A 23927-nucleotide genomic window follows, 5' to 3' on the forward strand; every position below is an offset into this window, starting at 1 on the left:
TGACTTTACATAAGGATGTCCCTAACAGGCGGCTGCTCAGTGCTCAGGGTCCTTCAGTGTTTCAGAAGCTCTGCTCTCGCAAATGCACTCGAGCTGACTTTAGTTAGAGGAACTGAACCTTGGCGTTGTCATTTGGACACCGTTTCATGGCTTAAAATTTCCCTTTTCTTTCATCATATTTTTTTCTTCAGAAGTCATGATCTTCAACATGATCCGAGGGCCTCGCGCTGCCTTTGGCACTTTAATAGGTCAGTATTTTCCGTGTGATCTTTGTTTTGAACGCAGCCAGGCAGCATATGATGATGATGATGATGATGAGCTCTGGCACTGGGCACAAGTGGGTATTATTCAAATACTTATCGACATAAAACTAGCAGTGAAAACATGATTATAAATAAATTGTGACGTAGTTTTACTTTTCGAGACTGGCATGATTGGATTCATATGTTGCTTAAAGTTGTTGCATGGATTCAATTACTTTTAATTGAGGTTTTTATCTAGTAACGTTACGTGGAAAAGGTACAACTCTTGTGAATTGACTTGTTACGATTTTACAGCGACATCTGATCTTTCTTACAAAAATGTTATTTCCAGTAAAATAATAAATCATAACGGAGTTATTTTGTATATATTTCATAATGTCCTTATGTTATTAATATCTTAAGCCGTGGTAACTGATGTGGTATCGATTAGTATGTCATCAAAATAGAATTATATATATATATATATATATATATATATATATATATATATATATATATATATATATATATATATAACAAACAAGAAAATGTACCGTACCATACTAAATGTACTATAGTTTAATTCCTTGCAAAATACAACACACACAACTGAATTATTTTTTTCATAGATTTGATTTTTTCGTATATGTGTGTGTGATAAATATAAAAATAATTATTACTAAAAGCAGTGGTAATGTAGGGATTGATCTGTATGTCATATATATATATATATATATATATATATATATATATATATATATATATATATATATATATATATATATATATAAGTTAGTAAGTAATTTTACGACATATGTGTATTTTCAATTGCTGGTGTAAGATGTAGTGCTTGTCTCTGTAGTTTTCTGTTTCTGTTTTGTGCTTCTCTGTTGCTCCTCCCACTATCCACGTCACAGGTTTGGGTGTGCCACCTGATTTGTGTTCCAGCTTGTTAAGGTGTGAGTGGAGCACTATATAAAAACCCAGAAACTTCCAAACGGGGAGAGAGAGACCACGATTTAAACTTGTATCAGTGCAAATGTAACGGGAAACAACACATTTGCGTTGTATAAACATCATCATACAGTGAAAATGTATCACCATGACAGACTTAAAGGGACAGTTCAGCTAAAAAAGTTCCACTGAGGAATGAAAGTCAAACTATTTTAAAACAACAGGAGGGGGAGAAAATTGTCACATTAGGCTGAACTATACCTTTAATTTCCTTCAATAGGGCATGTGAGGAGAGGTGTGATGACCACAGGGAGCAGAAGACTGTGCAGCAAGCCTCAAGAGGGGGCACCCGTACCTCACCAGGGTGAGCACTCAAATATCCATTCAGTTCTACCTACCTGCATTAGAAGGCGGGGCATATGGCATGACACAGCACCTGCTATGACACAGCACTTTTACACACTGATTGAATTGCATCATTCCAGCACATTTTGTTCCATAGAAGGTTTACAATTGAAAGAAGGAACTGAATAAACACGCACATAACACGCAACAGTGTAATTATGGGTAGAACAAGATGAGTTCCTGTTTTGGCTGTTCTACAAGAATCAGATTGTACTAAAGGGAATTTCTTTGTTTTCCCAATGGACTGACTTCTCTTCATCTTGTGCTTCCTCCCTCCTTGTTGCCTTTAGCACAACGGCTTGGGTTTAAAGTACCAGGCTACCGCCCATCAGAATGGGATAAAAAGATGTTGGTGTGGTCCGGACGATTCAAAACCACAGAACAGATTCCAGATTTTGTGTCGTAAGTGGGCTATTCCTGTTTACATTGAGAGAAACCCCCAGCTCCAGGCATACTTCTGAGCATATAGTTGGTATAAGAAGTCATGTGGCTGAAGTTCTGCCAGCGTATTGGTGGAACACAAGAGGCGTCTGCTGTGAGGTTCAAATGAGATTTACTCGTGTACTGACAGGTTATTAGTGTAATCATGGTATCTGGAGGGAGATCAGAGTGGACTCTTGTGATGTTAGATGTAAAACAGAGCAGGCAAGTCCTCTGTGACCCGCCATACACACAGAAGATTTTTAATGAGGAATAGTAAAAATGAAAATAACGTCAAGAAGCGTCTTTCCATCAAGTTGTCATATACGCAAAAACAATGTGCATGGCTGCACACGATCAGTGATGCTTGATTCAAAAACAAATGACTCTTATGAACTGGTTCTTTTTAGTGAATCAAAAGCACACAGCGCTACCAGTGAAGCCAGATTCAAGAAGAAATGACTCTAATGAGCTAGCTCTTTTAACGATTAATTAAAAAAGATGTACCCATTTGATTTAGTATTAGCACTGAAATCAAATTTGCAAATATGGGTCGATACCCTGCCATATCTTCACGGATGTACTTTTTTTATGAAATAGTGTTTTCTATACTTATGAAAATACCGCACTGTTTTCAGATTTGAGATGATTGATGCTGCCAGGAACAGAGTGCGTGTGAAGGCCTGCTATGTCATGATGGCACTGACCATCCTGGCCTGCCTCGTCATGGCTGTCTCTGGCAAAAAGGTAATAAAAAGTGTGCTGCTGTATAAATGAAAAGCTGTCTTAGCTTGGGTAATACATGGCTTTCATATCCTTTAACTACTATCTTCAATGACAGGCTGCGAGTCGGAATGACAATCTGACCACTCGTAACATGGAGAAGAAGGCTCGATGGAGAGAGGAGGCACAGAAAGAAAAGGAGGTGGCCACTGCATTTGCAGAGAAAGCCCAGTGAGATGCATCCATCACAGCTTTCAAGGCACCTGGGATCATACAACAGCCAGTTATTTAATGTTAAATGCCACACACCATGGGAACTCCGGTGGACTTCCTTCGCATAGTAAACAGATTTTTAGAGTAGTATATAAAATAAAGTTTTGAGATTTTACCTGTGATTTTTTTTTTTGTTTGTTTGTTTTGTATTGTATATAAATATATTAAGAAAAAATAAAATGGTGTCCCACTGATATTTCTTTTACTTACTGTTATTTTTAAAGTCTTATTGTTAACTTCTTTGTTTTGTTGCTTATATTTAATAGTAATAATGTTCAAACTATATGAGCTCTACATTGATTTTGTGATGCCAAATTTAAATTGTAGCATTATATACTACTGATTCTGTTCTATTTTAATCTACTTATTTAAAAACAGTATTTACTTATTCAAAATGGTATAGAATTTTATCAGTTATAACATGAAAATAATTATCGGCTTGGATAAAAGCATCTGCTAAATGCATAAATGTAAATGTTATCAGAATTATCAGAATTTTAAATATTGACGCATTCCTACATTAAAGGAATAGTTCATCCAAAAATATAAATGCGCTTAAAGTTTACTCTTTGTCTCTAAGGCCTTCCAAGATGTAGATGAGTTTGTCTTCTTCAGAACAGATTTGGAGAAATTTAGCATTACATCACTTGGATCCTCTGCAGTGAATGGGTGCCGTCAGAATGAGAGTTCAAGCAGCTGATAAAAACATAGTGCTGAAAAAGTAATCTCGTCTGAATCAGGAGGGAAATATGCACAGATCAAACACAGTTTTGGAAGGAAGTTATTGTGGATTATGGACTTTCATTTTAGCCAGGAAAAAAATGGTTTAACGTTATAATAATGAATTTATTTCTTAAAAACCATACAGCTTCTCAATACACAAGATGTCAGATGATGGAGAGTGGAGAAAGATGTGGATTATTATGATATAATTTATTTTTTTGATGTCATATGGTTTATCGCGATTAATCGCATCCAAAATAAAAGTTTTTGTTTACATACTATATGTATGTGTACTTTGTATATTTATTATGTATATATAAATACATACACATACAGTAAATATTTTGAAAATATTTACATGCATATACATTTATATATTTATATATTCTTATATTTTATATTATATATAAATATATTTAATATATAAACATAACATTTTTCTTAAATGTATACATGCATGTGTTTGTAATCATATATACATAATAAATATACACAGCATACACGCATATATTATGTAAACAAAAACTTTTATTCTGGATGTGATTAATCGTGATTAATCATTTGACAGCACTAATTTTTATCAGCTGTTTGGTCTCTTATTCTGACGGCACCCATTCACTGCAGAGGGTCCACTGGTGAGCAAGTGATGTAATGCTAAATTTCTCCAATTCTGTTCTGATGAACAAACTCTACATCTTGGATGAACTGAGGGTGATTATGTTTTCAGCAAATTTTCATTTTTGAGTGAATTATTCCTTTAAGGTTCTCCTAGAGCTGATGTTTATTGTCTGTGCTTGATTGAGATTAAAATCCGCTGATGTTTATTGTCTGTGCTTGATTATAAATCGCATAAGGAAAATGATTCAAATCTTAATGAGTGGATGTTCAAAAAGGTTGAGTGTACGTGAATAAACACATAATGACTGGCCCTTTTGTGAATGAAGCAATGATGAATGAGTCTCTTACAGATCTCAAATTAATTAAATCACTTGACCACGGAGCTTCATGAAACAGCATTTATGCAAATGGCGTAACAGAGAACAGTTACACAATCTCAATACGACAGCAGTATTGAACACAAAGAGCTGGTCATCTCTTGGGAAGAATCTGACATTGAAATAAGAAAACCTAAGTAAACAATCATATCTTCAGCTAATACCCAGTAAATCTTAAGTTTAAATTTGTTGATAAATTCTTTTAAAGTCCATTTGTTTGTCATTTTCCACCTCCATTTTTTTTTAAAATGAGGATCATGGCACCTTCGGTATTAAGAGATTCTAACCCTCGTAAAAATAAAATAAAATAAAACCGAACAACAAAACAGAACTGAATAACTTTCTGCTCTGTATTTTGCCGTATTCAGTTCTAGTCACTTGGAAAAGATGGTGTGTCTGAATGTGTGTGCGCATTCAGCATGATTAGACATTAATATTTAAGTTTGTCTCACACACAGGTCAGGAAGCTAAAGCCTTATCAGCTCAATTTTCAACAGCTTGTTAAAATATGTTGGAAGTTTTGAAAGGGTTGGAGTTTTTTCAGCCAGGATGAGGCAGCGCTCTTAAATACTTAGTGTTTTCTGTAAGTACATCCCGTAATGCAGGTACACGCTATTCCTCTTCACCTCAATATCCTGAGAAGCTTTTTGGGGGCCTAAAACAGACTACAGAGGTTCGAATCTAAACAAATGGTGTCTGTTCTGAACTTAAAGTGCCAATGAAGATGATGCTCATGTGAAATTGTCTTCTTGAAGTATCAAATGGTCTAACGCACAGGATACAGGACCTGTCTTTTTGTCTGTCCAGCAGTCTCAGTGAGCAGGAAGACTCCAACTCCCAGAATTCCAAAGGTGCAAATGTGTAACCCTAAAAGGAGAGGCGGAGCCTATACAGTTCAGTCACTGTCGGAATGCATGTTCAACGCAAGTCAAAGTAAGAGTCCGTCTTACTGGCATTATCAATTAGAAAGCCCGGACCCCTCAGTATGTCTTTGAGTTGTGTGGGTCAAATGAGAAGGTAAAAGTGCCTTGCATTTAGCAGACATCCGTTTGAGTTTTTCGCCGCACATTGGCTGCGACTTTTATTGGGTGGGGGTATTTTAGAGACATGCAAACACAGTCACACGGTCAGTCCAGTGTTTTACAACAGATGGAAAGCAGATCCCTTGTCAGAGTCAATATTGCAGTCACGTCACACGAGCTGTGATTTCCCAGCTTCTAATAAGTCATCGCTGGATGCAGTTTTCCTGAATCGGGCTGAGGGACTGATGGGATGTGTGTGCTTTGAAAGGCTGAATGACAGTTTAATGACAGAAGTGGGATATATTTAAGTCGAAAGATCTACTGGTCACGTTTTCTGCATCAGGAAAGGAAGTCGCTATCGTTCTGGACCGGGCCAGGGAAGTAGGACAAGAGGGGGGAAATGGGTTGACCGGCAACACACGCTCTTGTATATCACACCTTAATTAAAATGTTCATGTGTTAAAACCTTTGCTCTGTTGGGTCAGGGGGTGTGGGGGTGGGGTGCCGCTCACCCTCCAGGGTGGATTGCTTGGAGAAGAAGGGGGTGGAGGGAAGTGTTAAAGTTGGAAACCCTCCATGGGAGCCTCACACTGCTGGAAAAGGAATTGCTGCTGCTGGAGGTCAACGGCAGGTGCCAGGGCTGGATCTTCATCCTCTGTGCTGAAGTAGCGCTCGATCAGGTCAAAAGCCTTCTGGTAGATCTCCTGGTTCTCATGGCCCTGTAGAAACTCCAATTTGTCCAACCCTGGTAGAAAGCAACAGAAAAGTTTTTTTTAATTAAAACATCTTTTTTGTCTATATTTTATGTTGCCATATTCATTCATTTTAGTCAGTTTTACTTTTGTGCAACTTTTTTTAGTTGGGTAACATTAGTTAGGTAACATTTTAGTTGACAAGGAAGTTCAAAATTTAACCAAGTATTTTATATATTAATGTGAACATGAAAATTAAAAACAAACATGTTATCCTTACGTGAAAATCTGATCTACTGAAATTAATGACGTTGGCAAGATTAACAATGGTTAACATTAGAAGGATTTAGTGTTGAAAGGTTGGGATGTAATGAAGGTTCTGAAAACCCCAGAGAACCAATTACAGGCATATGATCAGCTAAGGACAAATAAAAAAAGAAAACCTGTTTTTTTTTTTTTTTATCCCATTCAATATGACATTACAAAAACAACAACAATAATTAAATGATATTAAGTGATAAATGTTATTCAAAAAATAATTTTATTATTTAAATTTTACAAATCAAACAAATAAAAAAAATATTATGATTATTATTAATTTTATTTAACAGAAAAACAGTAGAATTAGAATACTAATATTCATGTCTGTCTAAATTCCTTTGCTTTCAAATATTAAAACAAAGCTTTTTTGGCAGAAGATTGCAGGAAGACCTTATAGCCAGATATTTTTTTAAACTGCATGTACTCTGTACTGTAAGCTCAGAGTTGTTGTTGTTTTTTTTGCACTAATTAGTTTGTCCACAAGGTGGCATCACTGGCCCAAGTTGTTGTTTCAGTCAAAAAACCCCAGATAAGACACAACTAAAACATAAGGCCTGCATAGACCAGTGCTTTTATTGATGACTTTTGACAAAATAGCACAGGTACTGGTCAAGAATAAAACCTAACGCTCGTGTTTGTGCACCCTATCAAATTTAAACTATAAAAAAAAGGCTAGCTTTTGTGTCAGAATCTTTGAGCCCAAATTGTACTTCAGTTTTCTTTTGTTGAAAAAAGATTTATAGATTATTCTCATTGCTTTCTTTCAGAGGTAGTGTTTGTTTGGAGCAGCATTTACTGTGAACCAAGCCACTCAGAGACTATTTGTTTTCCATGAATTTACGCAATTAGGTGGGTCATACTTCTCAGGTCAGAAAATATGGAAATCTGTATAAATATGGAAAAATCACATCCCTGGACTTAGCAAGTGGGATAGCTAACATACCATATGCCTCCTCAATGAGGGCGCAGTAGGGGTTGATTCCTCCTCCTCGTTTAGCTTCCAGCTCACCCAGTCTTAGGATGTTCTCCAAGCCATTCAGTGCCACCTGTACAATCTTTGAATCCATCAGCGTCATTAGGTCACATAAGGGCTTGATGCAACCAAGCTCAACAAGATGCCTGAGGAGAAGATTAAAACATTGAAATATAAAGCCGTCTTGGTTGCTGAGGCAGGAAGTGATCTGATCACAAATTTTCACAAGAGACGCATGTTAACAGCAGGTTAAAACAGTGATTTGTCCCACCTAATCTGCTCAGAAGAACCGCCAGATGTGGCGTTTGTGATGGCCCACGCTGCCTCCTTTCTTGTACGGAACTCTGCAACTTGCAGGATATTTATCAACGGGGGCAGCAAGTCTGCATCTATCACCAACTACAAAGATCAAAACAAAGATTGTGAGAGAGAAACAGACAATCAGGGCATTTTCAGACCTGCAGGTTATTTAATTTGTTCCGAAACAAGGACTTAAAATGTTACAATGTTGCATTTTCTTCTTGGTTCAGTTCGCTTTCACAAGGCAACATTTCAAAGTGTACCAAAAATTTATTCATGCAAGTTTGGTTGGATTGCTTTCTCACCACAAGCAAACCACTCTAGAATTTGTTTTAAATCGGGCAGTGACCACCTTATTCAGGTGATCTCGGACCCACTGTTAACTTGATTGACGTGTTTATATATGCCAAAATTAACCAAATGAAGGCAGAAAGTATGCCAGGTTCCAAAACAAATGCTACAAATGAGCCAGGTGTGAAAATGCAAACTGACATTTAAGTGTTAAGGGTTTAAACATGCATGTACCTGTATTTGTGCACGGTTCCCGGCTGTGATATTGGAGATGGTCCAACATGCCTCTTTTTTAATGGACTCTTTCGGGCTACTCAGCAGGTGAAGAAGACTTTGCAGGGCAGAGCAGTTAAGAATCACCTGTTCATGAGAAAACAAATGATGTTATGCCCAAAATATGGAACAGCTACAACATTAGTGCAGAGGAGGAAAGAAAATACAGTTGTTTCACCTGAGTCTGTAGGTCATCTCCTGTGACTATGTTCCCCACGGCTCTTAGAGCAGGAGACACCACCTTATATTCTGCATGTCTGGAACACATGGAAACATGACCTCAGAAAACTGCTTTTATTCTAAGGATTTGAAGTAGTGCCCATAAAAATAGGAAAGAAGCCATCTTAAAAGCCTAAGCCAGTGGATCTCAACCTGAAGGGGCTTGGGCCCACTAGGGGGCCTCAGCAAACTTACAGGAGGGTCTCAAAATGGCTTTAAAATTACTTTAAATAAAACAAAACATCATTAAAATCAGCTAAAACAACTAAAAAAAACCCCAAACATTTAAAAATAATACTTTAAATTTAATATTATTTCTTATTATAATTCGATGATTTTAAGTTTTCCTTTTCTTTAAGGAACCAGTGTTTCCGCATTCTTGGAAAACCTGGATATAAAAAAAAAGTGTCATTTCTAGACTCATAAGGTCACATAAATGTATGAAATCTTATAACTATAAATTAAAAGTAAATACACATTTTTATATAGTTATGCCAAGCTAAAATATTTTTTGGTATCCAGAAATCACGAACAACTGGAAGAGTCATGGGGTCTTCAAATTTTGTTGTCAATAATTGGAGCCTCAGAGAATCACTGGCTTAAGCTATTCATTATTCTTTCCATCTGTTTTTCATGTCTTACAGCAGCAGCTCCACTAGTCTGCGGCAGACTCCTGAGTCAATAACAGCCTGGATCTTCTCATTGGGACCATCAGACAGATAAGAAAGAGCCCAGCATGCATCAGCCAAAATGTCGGTATCATTGACAAAGAGCAGCCAGGACAGAACGCTGAGACATGGCGACACCTGCATTAAAAGACAAACACAACTTGGATCTCACTTTAAGTTTAAAGGTGTGTATACTCTTGTGACTTAATAAGGTTTAATTAACTAACTTAACAATCAAGCTCATGTTGATTTATGTTGGTTTAATAAAAGATGTTAATTAATCCATGTCATTGTAGTATAAACAGAAATGAATTCACATTTTCATTAAATTATAAATGAACATGTTCTAGCTTGAGCAAACATGACCATGATGACGTGTGTACATGCTACCCACGGCAATACCATTGAGGTTTGTGGCTTGTGAAATGAAGTATGACTGTGGCTGTTTGTGTGCTTGCTTGTCTTTTACATACACTAATTCAGCAGATTCTTTTATTCAAAGTGACATAAGTGTGATTTGCTGTGCTTTAGTCAAGTGTCCCAAGCTACAGTAATATAACTGTTGTTTGTGGGTTGCCCCGTCCTGCTATATTTAGATTTCCCATCTAGAGCCTCAACCGCTGTCACTACACAAATACACAGGAAGAAGTGTCTTGTGTTCACCACGGTTGCATTTATTTGATTAAAAAAAAAAAAGTAGGATGAATTTTTTTTTTTTAAATTTTTTATGTTTTAAAATTATATATTGTGAAATTTTTTATCATTTAAAATGTTTTGCTGCATTAAAACATTTCTTATTATTATCAAGGTTGAAAACAGTTGTGCTGCTTAATATATTTGTGGAAACCATTATACATTTTTCAGGATTCTTTGATGAACATAACATTCACTATTAATGTCTATGTTTATATTTAACACACGACTGCTAAGTACCAAATAATTAATTACAAAAAAAAAAATATTTTCTTATTGACTTTAAACTTTTGAACAGTAGGTTATAAGGCATTAATATCATATTAATATCAATATTTCATCAATATAATATTTTTTTTTTGCATTATTATGTAGTGTTGCAAGTCCGATATCAATAAGAAGATGAAATCTAAATTCTAAGTCCAAAATTTAAAATTCTCAACTATTTTGTATATATATAAAAAAACAAAAGTTAAACTAAGGTCAATCTGTTTGGATTGCTACAATCTGAGCATCACAACATTATAATGTACAACATGAAAAATAAATATTCATTAAACATGGTTTTCAACAGCGTACATTAATAGTGTTTGAAACAGAGTTAGATGATGGTAAGGGTAATCTAAAGGTTACAAAGGCGGGAAATTAGTTATAATTAAATACCTAATAGTTATGGTAATATATTTCAAAATATATATAAAGTAATTTTTAAAAACAGGCTTTAACTGATATTGTACAGATATAGTGTGCATCCCTTCTCTTCCATTTCTGCATAGGTACTTTGGAACAATGTGTATTGTAAAAACCAGTTAACAAAAAGTTGCACTGAACTACAATGAAACAGGAAGTGACTTTTACCTTGGCAAAATCTGGGGGTGGGTTTTTTCCTCTGCACAGGTTAGACAGAGCCCAAACTGCGTTCCTCATCATAGTCAGACGATTTTGTTTAGCCAATAACCTAGCATAAGAATCTGTATCATTAGAACAACTATTTAACAGTAAGGTTGTTCTAAAGCAAATGGTTGCATGACTTACTGTACTAGAGAGGGTAGAATATTGCAGTCCAGAACATAGTCCCTGCACTCGGTGCTGTCACCTGCAATGTTGCCTAAAGCCCACACCGCCTGCAGTGGAAAAAAAAACAGTTTCAATCACAAATTTAATCCTATTTTTTTTTTATACCTAGCTGGGTCCCATTTGTGCCCCTTCAGCGAGATGTTTACCTGTTCCTGTACGTCCTCGAAATCCGAGCTGAGCATCTCAATGAAAATGGGTACCGCCCCAGCCTGAATGACCACCCGCGTCTGGTGGGATGTTCCTGATGCGATGTTAGTCAGAACCCACGCTGCTTCAAACTGCACAGAAACAGGACGTTTGTCACCATACTGCAGAAAAGCATTCACTAATGCACCATTCCAGAGCCAATGGGATTAAATAACGATAGCGAGGAGACTTGCAGAACATACACATTCCAATAGTGTGAGCATGTGACGAGAGAGATTCGTGCCAGATTGCTCATGGTCTCGCTGCTGTGACTTAGAGGCTATGTCTGCAGGCTGTTTCTCTAGTTCTAGGCTGTATAGTTCGTTTTGATATTACTTAGACACAGCTTACTAGGCTCACCTGTAGCGTGCAGTTCTCTCTTCTTTTCAGGAACTCGACAAATCGCTCCACGACACCAGGGGTGGCAATGACCTCATCAATAGGGGGATTAGGCTCTAATGGGAGAATTAAAGATGGAATTAGCATCCTTTTATCATAAATATGATTATGCAAATGCTTGCATTTCAGTCTTTGGGGTCTTTCACCTTTAGATAAGAGCTTTCTGAAGCGCTGTGTTCCGATGAGCTGTTGTTCTGGGGAGCTGGAGAAGATCATCTGTATCATGTCCTCAGAAATAACACTTCCCTGTAATACGATGGAAAGACACAAAAGGTAATAATCAATTTTTTCATCAATAAGTAAAAGATTGTGATTAACTATCGTTTTATCTTTGTCACCGTGATTTGGTCCATATTGTTGGCCTGTGATTCCAGGTATCCACTGTCCAACATCCCATCATCCTCCAGTGTTCCATCCTCCTCCACTGTGGCCACATTTCTGCGCTTGAACAGCTGTTAGAACACATAAACTGTGCTCAATAAAAATACCGACATGCGTCACATAACAGTCCTAATGTTGCATTTCTTTCCTTGGAAGGAGCAAGCGAGTCATTTATTTATTTCTGTTAAAATATTTTCTCCTGTAGAATCAACTAGAAGGAAGGTATTTGCAGGCCATTTCAAAAGCTGTAAATATTGTGCACCTTTTAACAAGGCATTATTCTGTTCATTTGAGCATTTTGGCCAATCTGATACAGGAACATTGTAAAAACAATAAAAAGCATCTTTATTAACTAAAACCTGGACTGCTATAAAGGCAGGTCTTAGTAATGATGATTTTTCTACTGGCAAAGTAGTTTGCATTTTCACAAAATGAAAATAAATATATAAACAAATTAATAAACAACAATCAAACAGATAAATATACATATTACTGTTAAAATGTTTGGTGTTAGTTCAAATTAATCAAATGTGACGGTAAATACTTGGAGTAATGTCGCTACAGATATATATATATATATATACACATCTTTAAAAGAGAAATAAAACAAGACACTACCTAGATAACAATACAATAACAAGATACAAACCAAAGATCGACAAAGCCACTCCAGCTCTCTTACCTGTTCATCTTTCTTTTGTTTGCGAAGTTGCAGGCCTTCTTCCTCCCTCCTCCTCCTCATCTCATCTGTGTTGAGCGATTTGTTTTTATAGCTTTTGAGACGTGCATTGTCCTTCCCCTGACTCATGATGTTGCCTGCTGTAAAGACATGATCAAAGCAAGATGAGCACAAGAGGAATCACCAAGACTCGTTAAAATAGTTGCTTGATCTCAGCTAGATGACAGGCTTTGAAGGCTCATTTAATGTCACTTGTTTCCATCAGCAGTGGACACATACACCAATCACAATGCCAGATAGGCATGCGACAAAACTAATCTGACATAAGCAAAAAAATACAGCATACTAATGCAGTCTGAGCTGTAACCTACTCATACGACCTCGTCTGTCACTTAGCATAATATTTCCAAAAATACACAACCATTGTTATAATGTAAGTTACTGTGATTAACCAACAGGGGAAGTACGGTGACATCTATTAGTTACAATTTTTACTCTATTCACATGTGGTGTTTTCTCTTAAATGACCAAAGAATATGGAGATATTAGTAAGAAACAGAGCCAGACTGTCTTCTCATGGGCAGTGGCTCTTCAGCCCGCAGTGAAGGGGAGAGAGAGACCCATCCAACCATCTCCACCTAAAAACACCGCGCCAAACACACCAATCCAACCGTACATAGCGCCAGAGAACAGGAAACGACCGATTTAAGTCAATAAAATGTCATTTTAGCTCCTCACATGGTTGTGATCATCGACTGAAGAGCAGGTTTGTTGGTAATATCGTCTTTACGCCGAACTCGCCTCCCCCTCCCAGATCTGCGCAGCAGCCTCTGTTAGCTCCCCTGCTAACCCACCCAACAAGCTTGTCCGACTGCAGGCTTATAGTTATGTTTTAACAGGTTTATCTTTTGAATTTAACATCATATAGATGGTATAAAAGCACTCAAACACGAATAATCCACACTGGCGCACTGACCTGTCAAAACGGTCTCGTTTATCCCTGCGTCGTTTAAGCTGCTATCGTTCAGCCTCCGCCGGTATAGTGGTACTGCGCATGCGCACTGGGAGAGGACATCGTGTGCGAAGCGCATGTCTGGTTCTCGGTGTTGCTAGTTTTGTATAACGAACAGTGTTGCCATGTCCACTTTTTATAATAAACCTGGTCCTTTTTTAAATAAAGGAGCTAATAAATATGGATAGTCGAGGTGTGGTGTGAAGAGTTTTTTTTTTGTGTGCTTATGCCTAATTTAATCCGAAAAAATAAAAAAACGGCACATTTTTCGGTTTTCATTTGTTCAGACAAAACGAAAAAGCAAGAGTTTGGCTTCATTTTTAGTTTTTACGTTCAGGTGTAGAAAACGAATAAGCAACTTGAATATTCTTTTGTGTAGGCATACATTCTGCAACCTACCTGTAAAATATTTTTTTATCTCATCATCGCACCGCACTCACAATACCTACTTACATGGTAAACCATATGTAGTTTTAAACCTGTGTGGCAAAGCTGCGCGATGCACTGCAGCGCGGGGAGAATGTATTGTAGAAAAGCGCAGACCACTATTAATTTATGTAAACATATGTAGTTTTAGACGATAAACTGAGTTTATTTAATTAATATTGAGTATTGGCCAGCTAACTGATGGCATACAAAATTGTTATTTTCTCTGCCAACTAAACAAAAGTCACAGAACCGTTGTGTGACTGACTCGCAGCAGGCGCATAGAGTGGTGTATCATTCCTGAATTAATCAGAGTCTTTGAAAAACTCATTATTATAGACAACAATCCAATTACCAATTATTATAGACAGCCGCTTGATTTTATTCCTAAATGAATGAATGAAGAATTTTGAACAAACTCATTGAATAAAAAGCTCCTTTATTAACACACTGACTTACCTCCACCTAGTGGCGATATTACTTTCATAATTCAAGTATCATTTCATTTTTTTTCATCCCTGCGTTCCATTCGTAAGGGCTCATCTCTACGCCCTAATCCCGTCAAAGGGTTTGTAGGGGACCAAACGACTGTTTCTTGAAGTGCCCTTCTGCGTCATCATCCCATGACCACACAAAGGCACCGACATCATGCAAAGAATCTGCGCAAAGGCTCATGGGAGCCCGAAGTGTCCATCAGTTATACCCTCCGAAATCCTTCATTCCAAAGGGCCCTTTGAAGTGGCCAGTTTTGAGCACTTCGGTTTGGTATTACTTTACACAATATTACTTTTACACAAAGTAATTTATTTTAATATATTAAGTTCCTCCTTTGTCTAAAATGCAGCGTATTGTCTAACACAAAAGTTATGACTGTATGTTCACATAAATTAATAGTGGTCTGTGCTTCACTGTTGCGCAGCTTTGCCACACAGATTTTGATAGTTAGCTATAATAGATCAGGCGGTGTGCCAAAGGACCAAAGGCTCTGCCTCAGTACGCTAAGCCATTCATTAATCTGGCTGTTTGATGAAGAGAAAAAGATAAAATGTAGTAGAAATAAACATGTTAAGAATCAATAGAAGCGGAGGACTATTATCATGTTTTATTTTTTTTTAGGACTAATATTATGTTGTAATGTTTGGTTGACCAATCAGCGGAGAGGGTTGTTTCATTCCCGCCCACATGTAGAGATCTAATATTCAAGTTGCTTATGCTTTTTCTATCCCTTTCAATCCCTTAATATGTTAATTTCTTCTACTTTTAATCTCTTTCTCTTCGTGAAACAGCCAGATTAATGAATGGCTTGACACAAACCATACTGAGTCAGAGCCTTTGGTCCTTTGGCACAACGCCTGATATATTATAGCTAGCTATCAAAATCTGTGTGGCAAAGCTGCACAACACACTGCAGCATGGGGAGAATGTATTGTAGTGAAGCACGGACCACTATCAATTTATGTGAACATACAGTCATAACTTTTGTGTTAGACAATACGCTACGTTTTAGACAAAGGATATAATATGAAAAGAAATGACTTTGTGTAATTTACCTTCACAGCACGTCTATTTTTTTTTTTTTTTTTTTTGAGTTTTATTCATAGAGTACTTTCTAGAAATTTAGGAAATCATATGTTGTTATCCCACTGGTATGGGACTAGACTATTTGTTCTTCAGATTGCTTGTTTCAGTGATAGAATTTAGTTAAATGTGAATTTGACATCATGATTTGAAAGTGAACTTGTTTGAGCTATAAGAGCATATCCAAACCCTGAAATAACACTTAGAAAAATAAGCCAGTGTCATCAGTGTCAGAAATTAACTTTCCCATAAGTGGCAACTGATTTTCAGTTATTTATTTATTTATTTATTTATTATTGCTCTTTTTTTACGTTACCTTTTGTATGTCATCTTTAATGTTAAATTCTTACATCAAATGAATTAGAATAAGTCACTTTCACTTTTTGACAATAGGCTGTTACCAATTAAATCAGTATTCAGTGATATCTGAAGATGCTTTTAGATGTATTTACAGTGTAATGCTGATCAGACGGCTGTACGTGCATGTACACAGCAATTACAAATGTATAATGAAATTAGATTATTGTTTTATACAACATTTTTAATACAGAAATGTGAATAAAATGAAATGATACTTGAATTATGAAAGTAATATCGCCACTAGGTGGCGGTAAGTCGGTGTGTTAATAAAGGAGCCTTTTATTCAATCAATTCGTTCAAAATGCTTCATTCATTCATTTAGGAATAAAATCAAGTGGCTGTCTATAATAATTGGTAATTGCATTGTTGTTTAAAATAATTGGTTATTTCAAAGACTCTGATTAATTCAGGAATGATACACCACTCTATGCGCCTGAACACGAGTCAGTCACACAATGGTTCTGTGACTTTTGTTTAGTTGGCAGAGAAAATAAAAAAATTTTATGACATCAGTTAGCTGGCAAATACTCAATATTAATTAAATAAACTCAGTTTATTGTCTAAAACTACATATGTTTACATAAATTAATAGTGGTCTGCGCTTTTCTATAATACATTCTCCCCGCGCTGCAGTGCATCGCGCAGCTTTGCCACACAGGTTTTAATAGGTGGTTATAGCTATAATAATTCAGGTGGTGTGCCAAAGATGTAGTCTAGTAGGTAGTTGTGAGTGCAGGTGCGAAATAAATTAATATTTATGAGATAAACTAATATTTCACGGGTAGGTTGCAGAATTTATGCCTACACAAAAGAAAGCTCTGTCTAGGCTCTGCCTCGGTGCGGTTTGTGTCAAGCCATTGGTTAATCTGGTTGTTTGATGAAGAGAAAGAGATAAAATGTAGTAGAAATAAACACATTAAGAATCCATAGAAGCGGAGGGCTATTATTATGTTTTTTTAGGACTATTAAAGGTGCTCTATGCAGGATTGACACTGAGTGGTTGAACTTGGTATTGCAGTCCAAATTCAAAATATTGGAGAGGGTTTTTTTCACCCGACCCCTCCTCCTCAGACTTAAGCACACATAGGTTGTCAGTTTGACGACACAAACAGGAACTAGCGCACTTGATGATGAATGAAATTAAATATGATGTGTTTTCAGCCAACTGGCAACCCAGGGGAGTAAACTGGCAGTGGGCGGATTTTACAAACCAAAACAAAGACTGAAATTCCGGCCGGAACACACATTTTCAAAGGAGAATAACAAATGAATAATAATAATAAAAAAAATAGTTTGCGATTTCCTAAGAGTAATATTGTGTTGTTATATTTTTTATTTTTTTGGGTGTTGTGTTATTTTTTTTTTTTTTTTTTTTTTTTGAAAATAATGATGTTGTGAGATGAATTATTTATAATAAACACTACAGTATTCCATTCATAAATAAGAATTTTCTATTTTGATTTCATGGTGACTTAAAAAAAAAAAGAAGAATCGGAAGATACCCTGATTTTTTTCCACACGGTATTTTGTATTTGTATTTTAAATACATTTTCATGTATTTGTGCTCATCTCTGACTATGTTTGACTATGGTCTTATTTTATTTCTTTAGTATTTGTTCTAGCAGGTGTTTATACAGCAAGATCTGGCAACACTGGATAACGAGGTTTAGCCTACTCTTCTTCGCTGCACTGTCATACATTGAGTGTTTCTCTTTAAACACACTAAAAATGTTTTATATAAATATAATAGTTTCAACAAAAGATATACAGAAATAAATTAAGTCTAAAATAATGTAAAACTATATGTAAAGAAAGTATTCATTAGCATATATGAAAGATTTAATACAATACAGAGTATAACCATGTAAAGTTTTATAATATCGACTTTTTTATTTCACACATTTTTGAAAAACAATCAACAATAATAGGGATTTGGCAACCTGAATGAAACAATGCGATGCGCAACACTGCTTCTGTTGTTTTATCTCATGACTCCCTTAACGCTGTAGCTAGATTGTAGACATCACATCAGATTTAGGTCTATTTAATTTCTATACCCTCATCTCATCCTTCATGAATGTAGGCTATCCTCTAGTTGTTCTTTAACAGTAACGTTAGAGGGCAGGGTAATCTGTCTTGTCTTCTTCCCACAGTAAAAACAGGTAGCCTAACAGACAGACCGACATTTCATTTGCACTGTCATTGTGACTGCACTTATGATGGCATCTTTTCAGGTTTTACGTCGTTTGTGCGTGCTAACACTCAATAAACCGGTTTATCACGGTAGAGTTATCTCAGCATGCGGACTGAAGACTTCCACCGTCAATCACATTTCCGGACAACCTGATTCAGGTAGAGTTACTAGTAGAAGCACTTACTTCCTCTCAAAATAAGTGGATTTAATTGTTGCAGATAAAATGTATCAACCTTTGCAAGACATTATAGCCTACCTTTTAAAGGCAATATTTCAGTGAAGTCTGCAATGTCATTTCTTGAATAATGCTGCAGTGAACGACTGGCATAAAGTTGGCTTGACGTTGGACATTCGATAGTCGCAAATCTAGGGACCGTCTCTAAAGTTACATGCGAAACTACTATACACTTCTTTAACGTCAATAGCATGCAAGGAGAATGACTAACAGTCATGAAAACAACTGTTAACTGTTCATCCAGGTGTCAACTTTAATGCACACCTTTTATATTTTTTAAGAAATATTAAAATAAACTGTAAATCACATGGAAAACAATTTTTACTTTTCATTAACGAATGGGCTCAAATGGACTGCCATAATGTAAAATATGCATTCATAATTTGAAGTTTATTTGAATAATTATGAATGAATCATAATTTGAAGAAAAATATGAATATGAACACTTTACAGTATGCTTTATGAAAGTGAGTCATTCTGTTCAAATTGAGCTTCAAATTATGGCATATTTTACATTTGAGCCCATTCGGTAATGAAAAGTAGCAATTTTTTACATTTGATTTACAGTTTATTTGAATAATTATGAAAAATATAAAAGGTGTGCATTATAGCTGACACCTAGATGAACACTTTACAGTATGTTTTATTAATGTGAGTCATTCTGTTCAAATGCTATTGAGCTTTAAATTTGTGTTTAAGTCCATTCGGTAATGAAAAGTAGCAGTTGTTTTCCATATGATTTACAGTTTATTTTAATAATTATCAAAAAATATAAAAGGTGTGCATTATAGTTGACACCTGGAAGAACAGTTAACAGTTGTTTTCATGACTTTTAGTCATTCTCCTTGCATGCTTATTGACGTTAGAGAAGTGTATAGAAGTTTCGCGTGTAACTTTAGAGACGGTCCCTAGATTTGCGAATATCGAATGTCCAACGTCAAGCCAACTTTATGCCAGTCGTTCACGGCAGGGTTTTTTATTGACGTTAGAGAAGTGTATAGGGCAAGTCACGAGCTGAGCCGAATTAAGTCACGATTATTAATTTTATTACAACGTTATATGTCCTGAAGTCTATTCTGCCGTGTACCCTTGAATAAACACCGCATCCGTAGGCAATATCACGTAGGGGTTGTCACTGTGGCTATGTGATCGGAACTGGGAGTGCATCGATCTAGTAAAAGTTCACGGGTGGGAAGTCACGGGTTTGACTGCCGTTCCAGTGCACTTTCACGGGTAGAAGTTTGGAAAAACACGGGTTACGGGTTGCCTGTAACTCGGCATTATTATACAGGAATTTTAGACTTTTTGGTCCAATTCCCAACTAGGCTATCTTTACTTGATAAATAACACACATCAAAGTTTGCAATCTTTTAAGTAAATTAATTAATTTATTGTTTGTTTGTTTGTATGCATGTATGTGGCCTATGGCTATTTACTGGCTTTTTATTTATTGACTTATTTATTATTCATTCATTGTCATTGTAATTATTTTGCATTTTATTTATAAGTGTAAGTCAAATATAAGTGACTCATAATATCAGTTAAAAGCTATGCTGAAAGGAACCATTTATTAACATATATATATAAAAATAAAGAGAACTATTTAAGTAAAGTCTGCTATATGTCAGGGAAAGGCTTGTCTAGTTTGGACTTTGGTCCAATTCCCAATTATCTTTACTTGATAAATTACCACGATATTCACAAAAACATACATCAAAGTATGCAATCTTTTAAGTGAATTCATTAATTCATTCGTTGTCATTTCTTTTATTTATGTTTGTTTGTTTGATTAAGAGGAGGGGCGGGGTAAAATAATATTACTAATATTTAATCATAGTTATAATACAAATAGCTATACCACTTTTGAGAATATTGACTTATTTATTCATTCATTCATTTTATTTATTTGTCATTTTGTTTATAAATCAGGTCAAAACTCTACATTGAAAGGATCCATTTATTAACATAAAAGATAAAGAGTCATATTTTAGAGAAGTCTGTAGGGCCATATTTATAGTGTCAGCAAGGGCCATTTATTATATAGGAACTCTGGACTTTGGTCCAGTTCCCAGTTATCTCTACTTGATAATTAACCATGATATTCATAAAAAAACACACATGGCAATCTTTTAAGTGAACTTTTTATTGAATATATTTATTTATTGACTGCTTTGTGTTTTAAAGTGCGATTAATTACTGACTAAACCCCTTAGCAATTGTTTTGTATCTGCTTATTAAAACAAAACAGCTGTTTGACCCATCTTTAGCCTAACCAAACACACAACCTTTATGTGTCTACTAAGCATTAGCAGGATATTTAGTAAAATATTTACTGGTATTAATTAATGAACTTTATTTGCCAATTGTAGAATATCAACTCTGATCTTGTGGTGGTATCATTTTGAACAAGTCTTTGATTGATTTTCTCAATTTCAGTGTCCGCTGTGACATACGAACAGCTCAAAGCCATGCTGGCCAATCACAGCGTGCAGCTATTTGATGTCAGGAATACAGATGAATTCCAGGCTGGCCGGATCCCTGATTCTGTCAACATTCCTTGTAAGCCACTACTGAAGTGAATAATCTGTGTTGTTTCTGCATCCACACTCACTCTCAGTTTGTTTTATTTTTCTGTCAGTGGGACAGCTTGAGGAGTCACTGAAACTCCCACCACAACAGTTTCAACTGCAGTTTGGGGTGAAAGCCCCTGAAAAGGAAGATGATAACATAGTTTTCCAGTGCCGAAGCGGAAAAAGGAGTCTGACTGCTCTTGAAATCGCTCATCGTCTGGGATTCTCTAAGTAGGCTACTGAAAACACACACACTGATCTCATTATAAGCCCAGAACTCATATTATGTGGATGATCCAATTAATTAAATATTCCTTGTTGTTAGAGGCACTACTTTTTTTCTTTGTCTTTTTCAGGGCACGGCATTATGCAGGCGGATACATTGATTGGGAACAGCGTGAGAAGAAGTAACAGGACTTACTGAGCAACATTTTAAATTAACTTCTCATCACTGCAACAGTCATATTAATCTAGACCAATAATCTGGAAATAGAAGATAAAATTAAATATTGACAGTTGAAACTGAAGAAAGAATAAGTTAATAATAGGTCATTATTATAATGACTCATCAATTATTATATATGAAACCTATTTAATTAAGATGAGATTTCATTAATATGTGTATATGAATTACTGAGTGTATTAGAGTCATTATTTATATAGTTTAATGATTATTATTATCATTAATTACTAATATGATATTAATAATATTTAAGCCACCCTATTTCAGATAAATACTTATAAATTGCAACTTCAGATTGTTTCATATTTTGACACTTGCAAAGCAATATATTGCAACAGCAGAGTCATTATTAATATAGTTTTAATGACTCATCGATATAATAATCATAATAGAATTAATCTATTTCAGATAGATATTTGAAATAATTGCTCCTTCAGATTAAATCAGATAAATAAATAAAAAATATATAAAAAAGCACTGAGCTGTAAAAACCAAATGACTGTATATGCTTACAAATGTGCTTCATTAAAAATATTTTTACAAAGGCACTGGATAGTGATTAATTCATTAGTGCGTTTTAGTTTGTCCTTCTGCACAGTGTTGCCAAATTGGGCTACTTTAACACTGTTGCAGCGGCTTGTTTTTCATGTCCGCTGGTTGAAGCGACCTCAATAACGTGATATTTATCGCCTGGAATATGAATTTTACCAGGGGAACCCCGCCAAAAACGTGTATTTTACTCCTGGAACGCGATTTTTAACTGGGGACGGGGACCCCCCTCGAAACGCGATTGGGCGGGTTTTGTCGAGAAAACTTGGCAACCCTGCTTCTGCATTGCGTTATTACCACTAGGTGGCAGTAATGCAATTAGGCAAAATAAGGGAGCGTTTTATGGCCAGCAAGCAGCGATTGACGGTCACAGGTGTTCGGATGCTCATTTCACTGCTGCCTGTTTGGATGTGGTCGGCTGCACCTTAGTAAATAGCTGTCAGACTGATACTGAACACAGATCAAGGCTGGCACATTGTACATTTGAATGCAATCAAATCAATAGACCTTCCTTCATCCATCTTGGAGAGAATTATTTTGAGTGTCAGTTTATATAGCGCTGTTACTGTGGAGTTATAGACCATAGCCTATAGTCCCATCAGATGTAAGCAGCTTTGCAGATATTGGATTTGGCACACGGTAGCTGTCTCGTCTGAGCCTGGGCCTTGTTCTCTGAATGATGAGAACAGACTATGATAAATATGACCATGTCACTTTCACCCCAGCTATAATGGGGTCCACATCTCTGAGCTGGTTTGTAAAATAAAAAAAAACAAAACTAATTTCTTTTTTTTACCACAGGGGACCTAAATATGCCCGGGGTGTTTATTTGCTGTCATTTTTTTTCTCCATAGTCCAAATTTCTTTTTCACTTTATAGTCCCTCGTTTGCTCTTGTTTCTGATTTTCTGACCTCACATCTCACCAGTATGAGAGAAACTGGGGCAAGCTGTCACAAGGCAATTTACCTCAAAAATCAGATTAGGAAAAAAAAAGTGTTTTCTCTAGCAGTGGATTTGTATATTGGTTAAACACCAAGAAAAACAGTTAACCACATTAAAATAAACTTAGATAAAAAATAAATGAATAAGTAAAAAACAAGCATTTTTTAATCTTCATGTTAAATTAATAACTTATTAATACATTATTAAAATCAAAAGTTGTATCTGTTAACATTATTTAATTGACCAGGGCTAACAAAGGATTAATAAATATGTAACAAATAAATTTCTTATTGGTAGTTAATTTTAGTTCAGTATGCATTAATGATAACCAATGGGACTAAATTGTAAAGTGTTAACAAAAATTATTTTAGTCAACTAAGAATTTACCTTATTTTAACATATTTATTAACTTTATAGAACAAGTATATTTTTCAAAAACAGGGGCAAGTTGTCACATTTTTATTGGAGATTTTATTGGAAGTTATCATGTGTTTGAAATGTTATTCACCAAAACAATGGTTTGATATTTTAGGTAGTAACCTTTAACATTTACTGTTATTTATTCAATTATATTATTTCTGTATTTCTTTACAGTTTATCTTACACTTTATGTATTATTTGTCATTTTGTTTTCAGTCAGGTAATTGCAAGTTCCAGTGTGACAAATAACTTTATTTTGAGATGAATA

At 35.7% G+C, this 23927-nt stretch overlaps 3 protein-coding genes and 1 long non-coding RNA gene across 7 annotated transcripts; 3 read left to right on the forward strand and 1 right to left on the reverse strand.

Annotated features, from left to right (window-relative positions):
• The first annotated feature begins 49 nt into the window (after nucleotides 1-49).
• LOC109058581 (protein FAM162B-like) lies at nucleotides 50-3222 on the forward strand. The gene is made up of 5 exons (XM_019075782.2): nucleotides 50-248; nucleotides 1477-1560; nucleotides 1892-2003; nucleotides 2660-2768; nucleotides 2863-3222. The coding sequence occupies exons 1-5, from the start codon at nucleotides 197-199 to the stop codon at nucleotides 2977-2979; spliced, it is 474 nt and encodes a 157-aa protein (XP_018931327.2). The 5' UTR covers nucleotides 50-196; the 3' UTR covers nucleotides 2980-3222.
• A 1520-nt stretch (nucleotides 3223-4742) lies between these two features.
• Nucleotides 4743-14038, reverse strand: LOC109058580 (karyopherin alpha 1 (importin alpha 5)). 4 transcript variants are annotated; one of them, XM_019075778.2, is made up of 14 exons: nucleotides 13886-14038; nucleotides 12913-13049; nucleotides 12188-12301; nucleotides 11996-12095; nucleotides 11811-11905; nucleotides 11411-11542; nucleotides 11223-11311; nucleotides 11046-11145; nucleotides 9469-9632; nucleotides 8786-8864; nucleotides 8569-8694; nucleotides 8015-8142; nucleotides 7714-7889; nucleotides 4743-6502 (listed from the first exon to the last, which is right to left on the reverse strand). In XM_019075778.2, the coding sequence occupies exons 1-14, from the start codon at nucleotides 13998-14000 to the stop codon at nucleotides 6315-6317; spliced, it is 1743 nt and encodes a 580-aa protein (XP_018931323.1). In that variant the 5' UTR covers nucleotides 14001-14038; the 3' UTR covers nucleotides 4743-6314. The 4 variants fall into 4 exon arrangements, with proteins under 4 accessions (XP_018931323.1, XP_042570253.1, XP_042570254.1 ...); XM_042714319.1 differs by having other exon boundaries at nucleotides 11811-12095; XM_042714320.1 differs by having other exon boundaries at nucleotides 11811-12095; nucleotides 12913-13046; nucleotides 13886-14015.
• Nucleotides 12002-12351, forward strand: LOC122135351. Its single transcript, XR_006153456.1, has 2 exons — nucleotides 12002-12122; nucleotides 12224-12351. It is a non-coding gene; the product is annotated as an uncharacterized LOC122135351 (long non-coding RNA).
• A 4418-nt stretch (nucleotides 14039-18456) lies between the features above and the next one.
• On the forward strand, nucleotides 18457-22295 carry si:ch211-161h7.8 (thiosulfate:glutathione sulfurtransferase). Its single transcript, XM_019075763.2, has 4 exons — nucleotides 18457-18637; nucleotides 21151-21273; nucleotides 21353-21515; nucleotides 21641-22295. The coding sequence occupies exons 1-4, from the start codon at nucleotides 18502-18504 to the stop codon at nucleotides 21693-21695; spliced, it is 477 nt and encodes a 158-aa protein (XP_018931308.1). The 5' UTR covers nucleotides 18457-18501; the 3' UTR covers nucleotides 21696-22295.
• The last annotated feature ends 1632 nt before the right edge of the window (nucleotides 22296-23927 follow it).

The sequence above is a fragment of the Cyprinus carpio genome, chromosome A24, assembly GCF_018340385.1.
Source record: "Cyprinus carpio isolate SPL01 chromosome A24, ASM1834038v1, whole genome shotgun sequence".
Taxonomy (NCBI): domain Eukaryota; kingdom Metazoa; phylum Chordata; class Actinopteri; order Cypriniformes; family Cyprinidae; genus Cyprinus; species Cyprinus carpio.